General features: G+C 37.5%; 1 protein-coding gene across 2 annotated transcripts in view; it reads right to left on the reverse strand.

Annotated features, from left to right (window-relative positions):
• The window catches only part of CDH18 (cadherin 18), a 220464-nt gene that overhangs the window by 32389 nt on the left and 173453 nt on the right, over positions 1-14622 (reverse strand). For both annotated transcript variants that reach the window (XM_009288064.2, XM_019474256.1), the window contains exon 7: positions 2614-2750. In XM_009288064.2, coding sequence (XP_009286339.1) covers positions 2614-2750 — 137 coding nt within the window. The remainder of the gene's footprint in view (positions 1-2613; positions 2751-14622) is intronic.

The raw sequence follows: 14622 nt of genomic DNA on the forward strand, positions 1-14622 counted from the left end.
TCTGTGTAAACAGAAAAAAACACTGATCATTACATCAACATTACTCCCACAGAGGAAAGTGGTGGAACTTCCACGGATTTCAGAGGGGACATTTGATCAGTGCAGAGTGTATATCACATACTGAGATTAAAAGTGGAAGTAAATGTCTTATGAAAGGTTCAGAAACAATAAGGCTGAAGCATGAGGATATCATACATTTGAGGGTAGAAATATGATGTTTATTCTACATTTCTTTTGCATAAAACAAGCACAGCTACAAATAGCTGCCCAAAGGATGATCAGTAGAAACTGAACTCTGTCAGTGAAGTGTAGTGTAAAGTCAAGAGAAGAAAACACTTCAAAAAACTAACAATAACCATAACATTATTTCAGCAGAGCACCGCTTATTGTTGAAGCAGTACAATCTTTCTTGGTCTTGCAGATACTGCTGTGTTCCTGGCTAAGCAAATGGTGTCAGAAGCTACAAATGCCTTTTATCATGTCAGATGAACTTGAAGACTGCCACTCTCACAGCTAAATAACATTTTGGCCATAGCCTTCCACCAATTTTTCAGCTTTAGTCTTAGTTCTGCAATTCCTTGTGCATGGACTTGAAAGTGAATGCCATAAAAGGCTGTAAATATGGGATAGATAGCACTTAACATTTGCCATTGATGCTGTATACACAACATATGCTCCTTCTTCCATCGTAGATCCAATTACTGATTTCACAATGGATTTGGAAGAGTACAGCAGTGTTGTAATTTTCAAATTACTGTAGGTAAGAAAATGGCCAAAGAAGCGGACACAAGGAAAGGCTGCCCATCATTTAGGCTGTCTGTCAGTCTGCCTGCCATCCTTCTTCGCTGCTGTCTCTTCCTTTTTTCATAACCAAATCGCTTTTCAAACTGACATTATAGATTTACTTATTTTTCCAACCCCAACTTTAACAGTAAGAAAGGTAATGCGAGGGAGAAAAAAAAGAAATCTCTGTTTTCCTGTAACAAGTTGCACCTGGAATGGAGAATTCTAAGCAGGCTGTCAAAAAAAAAGGCATTTCATCCTCATTATTCGTTCTATTCTCTTTTAGTTATAAACATAATCCTTCTCCATTCTCCATACCATTCTCTCATCATAGTACGTGTACTACCACTCATTTGACTATGTGAAATAAATAATGTGTAGAAAACTACATTTAAGTTTAATGCTATTGAGATTTATTTCTGCAAAATAATTACATTTGGATGGCTTCCCAAAAAGACTAGTGACTACTCCTTTTTTCAGTATGATTCAACGTGGCTTTTAAATCTTATTTTAAATTAACACTTACTATGCACCTGCTTATGATTAGGCTTAAATTATATTTTATTTCATGCTGCACATTTCACATTATATACGAAAACACTGTCAAGCACACTGAAGTGTCAGTGGTTACCTTTTTTAAAGGGCTAACCATAAAACTCTAGATTTTACTATTTACAATAGAAATTTACTTAGTTCAAAATGTCAATTTAGTTGTGAAAGCAGGTACAATAATAAGAAAGAATTTGTTGTCTTTATAAAATATGTATGTGCTGTTAATTCTGTAGCAAGTGCTAGTGATGCAGCAGCACAACGGATTCCATTTTAACCCAGAGTTGAAACAGATGAAAGCAGAGGGGGCTCAATAATGTCAGTGGCACCTGTTACAGATAAAACCTCTATTGTGTCATCTGGCAATGATAGAAGACACCAAAAAAAAAGGAAAAAAAAAGAAAAAGGAAAGGAATATACATAAAATTAGTTCACAGTTTTGATCAAAATCACTGCCACTGAAAGATGGTACCATGAAGTGCTCTTAGCAGGACTGGATCTATTGATCCAGGCGGGGATTTTTTTTTTTCATTTGGTTTGTTGAGTTTTATAACTTTAAAACTCTGACTGTGCCAAAATAAATACCCCGTAATAAAAAGGTTAACTGAAATGTTCTTTAAACTGTCCTTGCCTCATGTAAAGATATTTATCTGGGACTACTCAGTCAGACATTTCTTGACTGTTGCAAGGCTTATCGGAGGCAATGGAATTTCGTCAGACCTTGAGGCCTTTCAAAGGCACAGGCAAGTATTTATTGTATCTTTACTTGGCAATTTGCCTATTAAAAGGCCAGAGGTATACCCTGATAATCAGCAACTACTAGGCACCTGTCAGATATGAATTAATATCAGCATATTTAACACGCAATTCGCTAAAATAGGTTAATAGCAGATACAAGAAGAAAGGATGAATTTCTCAGACAGTACTATATTGTGTTATCTTCTAAGATATAAGAAATATGAAACACAAACGGGACAAGCTGTTGATTTTAGGATACTGAATGCTTGGAACTGTTCCTGGGTAAACTGGCAGCCTTCTATCACATACAGAAAAACATGGTAAATTTACACAGGAATCACATAGGCATGTAGGGTTTTGTTTATTTGTTCTGTGGAATTAGGGAATTTATACACAGAGAAAATTCTCCTTTATCCAAACTGGCTAAAAACCCCATGGTGTTAAAAAGAACACAACATCTCAAGATAGTGTTTCTTAAAATCTGAAAATTATTATTTTCCTTTCTAATTTTTTTTAATATTATGTTTCAAATATATTATTTACCTATCTCAGAAGCAGCCACTGTGATGTTGTACCAAGGTGTCTCCTCTCTGTCAAGGATCTTGGCAGTCTTAATGGTCCCAGTACTAGCATCAATGGTGAAATACCTATCTTCTTCTGTGTTATGAACAATGAAATATCTATGAAGAAATAAAACAATAAATATATGCTCATTTTAATATGTATCATCCAAAGTAACAGAAAGCTACATAAGAATATTACTTTCAAGCTTTTAAAATCATAGAAATTTTTTAAAACACCCTAAGAAAAATTCTATATTATGGAGACACACCAAGTAACACCGTATTTCATTTCTTTCATAACGTTACGTTACTTTTGATACATAACAAGGTTTCCACTGTGAGTCACAAAGATATAAATTGCTAACAGGTGGTATTTTACACAGGAGTAAAAAATCTTGTCAAAGGTAAGCTACACACATATTTTGACTAAAAAATCATAACATGGAAAGACAGAAAAGAAAACAGAAAGATATTAAGATATTATTCTTCTGCTTATTTGCTTGTCACTGCAAACCAGTGTGCTCAGTCCCGGTACCTGTTTTGAAGCATGTCTCTCTGACATGAAGTTGATGACATGATGACATAAGCTGTTTTGAACATGACCATTACATAGACTAGTAGCAGAAACGGCTGATTCCCAGAGCTGTAATTGACACTAGCCTAGAAGCAGAACTAAGCAGCCCCGCTTAACTCCTTTGGCTTCTGGGCACTTTGCCTAGCAGAGAAAGTAAAAGCCTTGAAGTGGGTAATGGAAGCAGAGGGAGGGAACACAAAGGAAGAGATTGACAAGACATTTTTTCTCAAAGCCAGAATCATTTACAACAGCTTTTAACAAATGAAGCAATTACAGACCCCTATCAAGCCTTCTTCACTAACTGCAGACCTGATGAAAAAAATAAGGAAAAAGATTCTAAGTCTTTTATATACCACAATTGTTTTTCCTCATAATTTGTCAGCCCTGCTTTCATTCTGTGAAGTCTTTAATATATGGAAGCTCTATATAGGTCAAAATGATTTATCTATCCCATCCAATTGCTCTTAATTCTACATCGCCAAAAGTGTAATTGCCAGCTAATAAAAAGAGTGGTGCACATAAAGGCTGCCAAGACCAAGAAAATTAAAAATAACTTCAGTTTTATTTCTCTCACAATGAACTTATTTAGACTATTTGTGGAAAGGAAAAACAAACAAGCAAACAAACATTTCATTGAATGAAATATTAAAATAAGATATGACATGTGAAAAAGCAAAGGAAATAAAGAACTAGAGGAGGAGGCAGCAATTTGAGTGAGTCACCTTAACTGGTCAAAGGAAAGGGCACTCAGTGGAAAAGCCAGCTAGGACTTGATGACTTAGGTCAGATCTTCCTTGTTGCGGAGAACCTGAAGCCACCCCTCCCACCTGCAAGAAGTGTTTTACATCTGCCTTACAATATGCTATTTTGGCTTGTGGCACTCAAGATTTTCTTTTCATGCTTCCAGTATTTTCAGCAATTAAAGAACTGTAGATCAGGCGCTGGAAATCAAAGCAGACAAAACTAGGCTAGAAAATCTTTCCTTCTTGCCTGCTCTTCATCTTTGCTTTCGACATTGTGAAGAGTGAAACAGCTCTCATATGACTGTGGGAGCTGTTGGAGAGACAGCAGACCCAGTTCCCACCCATTTTATGTTTCTCTGGAATAAGGATGTAAGTCGCTGTCTCCCATCTGAGCTGCAGTCAGAACCTATGTGCGGTTCATTAACTACCAACATCTGAGCATACCTCATTCTAAAATACTCCAGAAGTGCTCAGTAAAGACACTTTGGATGTGCAAGATGGCAGCTGAAGTTGCTTCAAACAGGTAACAGACTCAAACTGTCTCCATACTGAAAGCAGATTGGCAAGATCTTGATTATGTAGGGGATGGGACAATCACTTTTAAGAATTTAAGTCAGGAAATATTTTTTCAGAAGACATTATTTAATCCGTGTGTCCCAAATTCAGTGAAAAAATCAAAACAAGTGATGTTGCCAGAAAAAGAACAAAAAAAATGGCTGAATTTCTAATTGCTGAAACACAGTGGGCATTGCAGACACACTTCCAAAAGTTGGTATGCTTCTCAGTGCTCAGTAAACTCAGGAGATGAATTAAAAGCAAACTCTTGACCAACATTCATCAGTCACTGATCATGACATGCTGAATGTTACAGCTATCCAAGAAAATTTACATTGCTTTCAAGGAATATTGGAATCCTCTGAAGATCCATTACAAAACAAACAAACAAAAAAGGACCACACAATTATCCTGTTGGCATTATTTTATGTGGTGGTATTGGTCCAAGCTACCGACACCTCTTTATTTTGGAATCAGGATTTGCTTTTCAATTTTATAACAATAGATTTTTCCAGTGTTTCTGCAGGTTTCAGTCTTCCATGAAGCACAAATTTTCAGCTTTTCCAAGTGTTTATTTGGCATGGAAATGTTTTGAAAGATTGTGCCAATATCAGTGGAGAAGTCGTATCTCCCATGCGCACAGCTAGCTTTACCTTTTACCAATTACAAAAACTTTGGAGACAGTGGTATCAACCTCTAAAAGTCCATACAGCTGCCATGCTTGCCACAGAGTTGTGTTGAGATTTGAACTTTGTACAGAAGATACATGCTTCAGGTGGAGAAATCCCCTCATGCCTTATACCTTATGTTCAGCAGTGTAGGAAACCTGAGCTATGACAAATAGTTGGAACATCTTGACGATACTACTATTAAGGCAGAAATAATGAACATTTGGTTGTGTGGGGCAAGATGGGCAGTGCACATATACACAAGCATCTTTTACATGATGAACTGAAATGCTGATAGAGAAAGCATAGGAAGCATAATTGTCCCTCAATTTTCTTGGAGACCTTAGCAGGACCCTTTACTGGTAGAGCTTACAATCAGGTATGCAATGATAAAATTTAATTCCTTCTCTCCTACTACAGCCTTGTTTTTCTTGACTCTAGGGGTCTCCTGATAATGAGAAGAATTATTTGCTAAAAAAAGAAAAGAAAATGCTTCACTGACCTGTTCTTATGTAATATATACCACAAATCCAAACAATTTCTAATACAAGAGTCTTGTCCCTGCAAACAATTATTACTGTGGACATTGTTTACTTATTATCAACATCAGTCACAGTGACTACTCTGTGAGTCAGTGTTGTGCTGACCACAGGACCATAAAAATAGGGCTATTTAGTATTTGTTGACAGTAGCTTAAAAATAGACAGAATTTCAAATTGGTCTTAAATGAGAAAAAAACTTAAAGCAGTAAGAATACTCAGCTGCTTTTATGTGTGTGACTTATAACAAATTATTACCTCTCCCTCTGTAAGTAAAGTACAGAACCAAAACCAAAAAATATCTGTTCCAAATACCAAGCTTGTGTAGAAAAACTGAAGTTTGATTCTGCTGTGAACTGTGACTACTTAACACTTAATTTTCATAGGCATATAGTAAAAGATGGTCTTTTTTTTTTTAAATATGAACACCTTTTTCTAAATCGGTTATTTAAATGTATTCTATAGAAGCTCAAAGCTCTCATTTTAAAAAACTAAGTATTGGATGAATAATTTCAATTGTATTTTCTGTGTCATTAATGGAAATAAAGTGATCCTGAGGTAACTTATTGTACTAACACTTTTACTTCCAGTGATACTAGAATAATGAAAAATGTTTCTAATTTATCCACAGCAGCAGTTCCCCTTCATGTGCAAACTTTTGCATATAGTTGCAGACATACCGAAACATTCACAGCTTGACAGAATTTTTCTTGATCATGAATAAATAAAGGAGTGGCCCTTTCTTATGCTTTCCCATTATTATAATGTTCAGTTCTCTTCCATTACTCCAGATTCTTTCTTAAAACTGCTTTGTGTATCATATCTAAAGCAGCCATTTGCGCTGCTGTGGTTCCCAACCTTCATGAATGTCTCAGTAAAACAAGCTACAGAAGATATTTCCACACAGTAGAAGAACTAGGAATGCTAGTCTAAAGCACTGCTCCCAAGTGCTCTAAAAATATTTTGTACAAGAAACTCCCTTGGTAGAGCCACTCATTTTTGTCACATCTAAGAGGACATTTAGAACAAGTTTCATTGTATTTACAAAGCTCTTAACCTTTTAGGCCTTTATAAATGTTAGCCACTGATTTATCTACGTCGAGCATAGATACCAGCTATATCCATTAATATACCATACTCCAGAGCCAACAATGCTTTACGTAGGCTTCTGAATTTATTTCACCTGTAAAAAATTCACTTTCAGCTAGATAATAGTGGCAACAAAGATAGTCATACCCTTCCCTCCTACCCTTCCCTCCACCTCTACTGAGCTGCTTTTCAATGCTTTTTCTAGACCACAAAAAATTAGTGCAAGTTTTGAATTTCAAAGAGTTACTTCAGAAGTGAATTTTCACCTTAATTCAGTTGACTGTTTCTTCTTACTTCGAATGCATTCATTTAAAAATGAATTTATAATATTCATTGCAGATATTTTTTTACAGACATTTACTCATGACAATGCTGTGTGAATTAGCATACTTTTAGCCATTAAATCAGCACATCTGAGTTGCATGGCATGTGTTAATAAAGAGACTTAATAACAAGACATGCTTAGGTAAACAGCTCTCCATAAACTGTTTACATCCAAACCAGCAACAGAAACCAATTTTAAAGAAACTATATTAAAAATGATCATGAATATAGAAAACGTATTAGTCACGCTATCTGAAGAGAATCTGAAGGAAATTAAATACCAAAACTCAGTCCTGTTACCACTGGGAAATGCAACATGTGCCAGCTCTTTATTAGGCAGAGTCACTCAACAAAAGGGCATTCCCAGCTTCCATCCATGTCCTTATTCCTGCTTCTGACCAAAGCAAGCCCCTGGCTCCTGAGACTTCATTCCTCACTTCCTGTCTTTTAGTGAAGCAGTGGTTCAGTGGTGACAGATATTCCCACCATTTTTAGCGAAAACTAAAAGCATTTGCATGAATTAGGAAATAAAGAGAAATATATATGCAAGATGGGCCTTAGGCAGAAGGGCGCTCTAGACATATAAATCAGTTTGCAGTATTAAAATAGTCAGGCTCTAATAATACAGAGAATGCTTAAAAATGGAGAAAGTTTTAAAAGGTGCTAAAGGAGCTTAGGAACATTAATGATTTCCAAACTTTTTAGGAGGGCTTCTGAAGCTAAAACCCGTAAGCATTTTCAGAATGTGTCTCCCTAAATTATTCAGTCTTAAGATAATATTAACATCATGTTGTCACTTGACAGACAAGTGGCATAGTCTGTTACTATTCCAGTATGTCTCTCTCCATTTATTGTGTTTTAAGGAAGAGCCCTGAGTTTGAGTTTTTAAATAGTTTTAACTTGTCTTTATTTTGTCTTTAATTAAGTCTTTAGCTTGTCTTTTCATTATACTATTTTTATTTATTACCCTACTTACCAACTGCAAACAAGAACTCTGTTACAAATTTCCACCCTGGCTACAAACCTGCTATTGCTAATGAACTTCCAAAGCCGCTTTTCAGCCAGATGTGGATTTGCAGGTCACAGTACTTCTTTGGGCTTTTGTATTGAGACATGGGTAAGTAGCCAGTTCTCTAATAACGAGTGAAACTGGTTACAAAGAAGCACTTAAAAAAGGTCATGGGAAAAGGATAGATCCTTTGCCAAACCAATTACTCACACCATCTAAAGACATCAATTAAAAATCAAATGCCATTATAAGGAAAACTCTTTCGTTAAAAATTTAAGCAAAGAAACTTTTATCAGAAAGAGATGCTCAGACTGAAAGTATAGACTTTTTTTTTCTTCTTAAAGATACCTTAGGAAAAAAGGTGTAAGCAACAACTGCACAGGGTGAGGGAGGGAGGTATACCAGGATGAACAGTGAGAGAACTGATCAGCTGCAACTCTCTGGCCAGCTGGAGAGCAACAAGAAATAGCTCATGGTGGGACATAACTCTGGCACATGCCTTTCATCTTCTCTGTGCCTCCTGACAGCAGCACTCCTCATGAGCCTGGGAACCAGCAGCATCCCCTTGAAGCCAAATGAGGCAGTGGGGAGACATTCTGTTGCCATGACTGTCTTGCACTGCTACACTGCCTCCCTTCCAGGACCAATCTATTTCCCCATAGTTCAAACAAACTTCTCCAGGAGAGAAAAGCAATTGTGAAGTGTGAGTCAGAAGTCGGCTGCCAAGACAGCAGGTAACCAATTTTCTCCCTGCAGTGTGTCTGGTAGATTAAGGAGACTTTAGATATTCCAGAGTTCCTCAGCAGAAGACTACTACTGACAACAACAGCCTTCAGCTGTGCTTTCCAGTTGTGAAAATGAAATACATTTGAAGAGAGCTTGGAGAAGGTAATCCCTCTGTTTACCATTCCTTTGCCTTTTTTTCAGATAGGCATAGCATAACTTTGAGGAAAATACTGTTTCTCTCAGAGCGCTTGCAGGAACTCAGTTTGGTACGCTGTTCCCACTGAGTTAGCTCTGGTGCTGGTTGCCAGCTGACATCCATCAGCTGATCAGCAGTACTTTCCCATACGGGACTCCTGGCTTACCTTTCATACCAAAACATCAGCTCAGCAGTAGTAGCAGCCTTCCCCTATCCTTGTCCTGCAGATGTGAGGTGGCGGATCCCCGGAGGCATGGAGGAGTTGCAAGCAGTGAACCACTGCCTCCCAGCAAAGCCTCTGAGAGGCAGCCACTACTGGTTTGCATTTCATGCAGAAGTTGGCTTCCTGCTCCTGTTCTCTTTCCCATCCCCTATGCATTGCTAGCACACTGCTCACCTTGGACACTGGAAAATGGGAATGCTGTTCATTTGAAGGAAATGAGCCATTTCTGTACACCCATCTTTTCTAGCTGACAATTTCTGTCTGCGTGCATTAATCACTGATCATCTTTTCTAGCTAATTCTGCCAGCAAATGTAGGCTAAGAACAGGCTACACCCTTAGAGGCATAATTCAGAAGTCAAAGCGAGATAAAGCTTTGTCTTCTTTTCCTGACTTTATGAATCTCTTCAGAGGATTACAACTGTCCAAATGCATTTCAGGTAGATGTATTGATGGCAGAACTGTTATATTGAAGTTGCTTTATATTCAGAGAGATTAACATTCAGATTCCAATGCTGCTAGGAAATAAAGTGCAATCAGTGTTACATGAGAATCACTTTTTGTTTCTTAAAGGTTTACCAGCTAAAGAATGGTATTCTATTTATATATTATCTTTTCTTTTTCTCCTCATACTAAAGACTAAACCAAATAAAACAAGATTGATAGATTTATGCCTATTTATTGGAGTTGAATGACCCTATCAAAAGACTACACTACAGAGACGTTCAGATATGAAGGCTGACTCCTAAAACCATAAAAGAATTTTAAGTACTGGAGGCATTCTGAAGTCAGTGGAAATTATAGAAACATAAAGATGATGTCCTGGCATGAAAAATCAGGCTCTCAGAGGCACCATATAAAGACGATCTGTCATTTTTTTTCTCACAGCTCTAAGTGAGGGATGGAGGTGGTTCTGGTTGCTGTGAGATTTTGACCACCATCCCAAGCTGGATGCTTCCTACTCAGAACAGCTGTCAGAACAGCTTACCAGTTCCTGTGCAGAGATGGACATTTTTGTTAGTGGGAGGACTGGGGTGCATAGCTTGACAAGAATCAAAAATAATTTGAAGCCTCAGGGAAAAAATCAGCAACAGATCTCCCACCTCAACACTATAAAGAAATGTTTTAAAATGGTTCCTCCCTGTGAAGACAGACAGAGAATCGGAGAAGAAATTGGAGTAAAATTCCCCTCTGTCTCCAGCCATTCAAAACAGGGTCTTCTTTTTCTGTTTTGATTTACTGACAATCTTAGAGAGGAATAATACTGGAGGAATACAGAGAGCAAATGAATGAAGGAGGTGGGATGGAGGGGGAGGACACAGCTCCTCTCTGCTAACTGTGAGCCATTCACATACCATGGGAAGATATTAGTGTGTTTCTGTAGGTGTTGATCACAGGGTTATGACAGTGTCATGCTTTGAGGGTCTGAGCAGTGTGGAGGACAGATGTCTGCCTTTGCCTCCACAAGCACAGGATTGGCAGGATCCGGGGGGGGATGTTCCCCCATCGGGCATGTGAGGGAGGGTCAGTCACTCTACGTGATGGCACTGTTCTCAGCAGGCTGCCCTAAGTACAGCTAACAAAGCATCCTGTGCACAGGATAGCAGAAAACAAACTGACCTTATTCCACTTACATGACAATCAAAGAGCAAGACAAATGAATACAACTAGCAAAGAGGCTTTTATATTTTCCAGCAGGGGATCAATCTTATCCCCTCTCCCTACTGACAGTAGGGGGGAGTGGTGTAGAAACCGATCTCAGAGGACAGGAAGAAAAAAAAATATTTAAAAATACAATTTTCATTTTCAGCTTCCCCCCCCGATCCCCTCACACAGCTCTCCTGCACCTCCCTTCATTTAATATGCTGATACTGTTTGACCAAAATTTGAGTGACTGAGTTTGAATCAAAAGTTCAGGTTTTATTCTACCTCTAGTAAATATAAACTTTACATCAGAAAAATAGTCTATAACCAGAATCCTTCTCAACGCTTTGTCTTTAAGGTTCTCAGAGATAATAATAGGAATACAGGAAACTACATGGGTATGTTCTTTCATCTACATATGAGCATGCCTCTTAAAATACCATTTACTGAAAATTAACATGACTTTCTAAAGGCTGATGCCAGAAACTATGGAACTTATGTCTATCTTTTACTACCAATGCAGCAAAAGTTAAAGTAAGTTTCTCTGCCTGATGCAGGAATTGAAGAATGATTTCCTACACCACATTAATTGTTATAATCCTATGTAGTTGTCATTCAGTAATTTTTCAGTATTCTATCTGAAAGAAACGAAGAGAAGGCTGTCAATTTAAATCAAACTAGGGTAAGGCAACTTTGAATTCATTATAGCTTCTAGATACGAGGTATGGTGTTGGAAAGCACATTTTTGTACTCATTAGTATATACATGTATCATAACCATTACGATACATTATCTATTATAAGGCAATATCATAAGACCATTAGAAAAGTGAGAAGCCAGAATCAGGGCTGAGATTGTACTTGTATTCTTCACTAACTTAGCACAAAATTAACAGTCTGATAACACACAAAAAGAAAAAGAAAAAGAAAAAGCTTTTTCTGACTTTCCTTGGTTATTTTTGTTTGCTACTTTGTTTTTATTGTTTTGCTGTTGGTTGGCTGGTTCTGCCTTTCCTGGAAGTAAAACAATTGTTTTCTATAAAAGACAACTATATGCACCTTTATGTTTCATATTTATTTCTTCTCTGTATTACTGCTTTTTTAGCAGTAGTGTCAAGAACACAGTGAAGAAAGAAGTTCATTTTCTAGTGACATCAGGAAGGCACTAAGACTACTTCAGTTTCCTGTAGCTAATCAATTTCAGTCCTAGCGAATGGAATTCATTATGGTAAGGTAGATTACAGACTGGTTAGGGTTGAACACAAAAATGATTTGAATTCCATTGTATTAATATAACAAAACCTAATCAACCTTCCAAGGATCCAACAAAATACAAAGTTATGTTTAACCAAGCCATGACAGACATCATTCTGAAAAGGGAAGGTGCTTGTATTTCTTATCGTTTGACACTACCATCACACGCAGAGTGCTGATCAGTACCCGTACTCCGTTCGTCAGGAGTCCTCTGTTAAATAGCTGGGAAGAGACCATTCCTGCCCAGAAATGCAAACAACCTAAGTCAAACATAATTAGTGGGAGTAACAAATGACCAGAGGGGACAGAGGCCCTGTCATTCTGCTCAAAACAGTGATATACCTCCTGTACCACTGCATGACAAAGATTGCACAGCAGCAGCAAAAGGAGTGAGCTGACATTACAGTATTTCTGTAATAGCATGACTTATTTCTCAAAAACTACTCTTACCAGGGTACAGTGTTCATAAAGACATTCAGTTCCTCATAGGACAGTATCAAACTGAGGTCAAGTTAATATGAGGGAACTTGCCCATGTCATGCAACTATTTTCACTATTATATCAGAATTTCAGAAAGTATCACGGTCTTAACTCTATGTCTTTGCTCTTTTCTGAATCACTAACTTGGAGGAGGCTTGGGGAACAGCAGCAACATTGTTTTTCTGAAAACCACTCCACTGAGACCAGACCAGATGCAGTCAGAAAGCTTCAAGGATCATCGGGAGTATGCGTTGTGGCTAGACGGACTCACCACCCAAGAATCACCTACAGAAAGATGGCAGGGTTTCAACAGGCACTACCACAGCCACGAGGCAGTACTAGCAGCCTAGGGCTGCTCCCAATGCACACATGCAACTTGCCAATTCAAAGCTGTTTTCACCCCTAATCTCCACGGAAGTCTTCTGTGTATGGGTTCAGGAAGAAAAAAGTTCATTTCTAAGTAAGTATGGAGAGATTTAAAATGAATAATATACTAAAATGAAATTATAATTAGAGCATGTAACAGTCATGCTTTCTTTCATATTGTATGGGAAACTTTCAAGACCCGCTTGCGCACCAGATATTGTTATAAGACATGACTTAACCCTGATCTTTTCAAGCAACAAAAGATGTTGGTATAGAATCAGGCTACTTGACACAATGCAATGAAAGGGGATTAGTTTCTCATGAATGTTCCAACAAGGCAGTAATTCCTGTGAATGAGTTACAATTTAGGATGTTTTCCATTGATTTAGAACACAATTTTTTAAGTAAATAGCTATATTCAAACCACGCAAAAAATCTTTATATTTAAAATTAATACATGATGGTGTTTTAATATCTTTCTTTTTTATGTTTTCTAAGATTATGTTTGATTTTCATGTTTCAATAGAATAATAATCTTTTATTTCAAAACATAGCATTTTTAAAAGTTTCCCTGAAAATACATTTCTATTTGAAGGAAAAAATATCAACTTAAAAAGAAAAATCCTTTAAACCAGCCCAAATTTCCAACCAGATAATGTCAGAATAAAAGAAACCTCTAATAGCTACAGTTGTTATTACAGAGGTTCTTTTGCTGGTGTTGAAAAAGTAAAACACTAGTACAAGCACTGGCACAAAGTCAGTGCCCTCTGAAGACCGCTCAGCTCAGGAACAAGCTGAAAACACTGTGATGAAATCACAGTGAGGAAATAAGGACAAAAAAGCCTTCAGCTCCCTCTCTACTAATAACAATAGAGGTTGTTATTTATTTTTGGGTGAAGCTCAAATAACTTTTTAAAAAAGATTTCCCTTCAGCATTGTTAATTACTGTAACTACTCCTCTAACCATTATTCTTGTTATAAAAATCGTTCCTGCTACCAAAATAAACTGTTACTTAATTGGGCAGTGAACAAATCACAGCACTATATCCCTTTTAGCAGCTGGACAGCGAAGAAGTGATATGGTTGCAACTGTGTGTGCCCAATTCTTTATCAATCTCACACACAGCAACAAGCGTCCTCATAAAGTGGAAAGGATGCACAAGTGGATTAGGAAAAACTGTTAAGCAAATCGCTGCTCCGTAGCTTGTCCTGTAGACTCATAGCATTTGGAGATTATCTGAGCCATTTGGCTGAGGAACCGTTACTCCATTACTCCATTGCTCCACAGAGATCAGCTGTGCCAGTCCTGTCTGTAGTTATCTTTCCTGGAGACTGTGTGATCTGTGCTTTCTAAGAAAGTTACACTGAATCTTCCTGGTTTTATTTTTATAATCACTATTTCTATTCTGAATGAACTGGAAATTGTGTGGAAACGAAGGAGAGATGTGATCTCACTACCCTCAGACTATCTTTCAGACCCATCAGGCTTTCAGATGAACAGTGGAGGTGTTTCTAGCAAACCAGCACAGAATCATAGAATCATAGAATGGTTGAATGGTTTGGGTTGGAAGGGACCTTAAAGATCATCTAGTTCCAACCCCC

The sequence above is a fragment of the Aptenodytes forsteri genome, unplaced genomic scaffold (assembly GCF_000699145.1).
Source record: "Aptenodytes forsteri isolate BGI_AS27 unplaced genomic scaffold, ASM69914v1 Scaffold27, whole genome shotgun sequence".
Classification (NCBI taxonomy): domain Eukaryota; kingdom Metazoa; phylum Chordata; class Aves; order Sphenisciformes; family Spheniscidae; genus Aptenodytes; species Aptenodytes forsteri.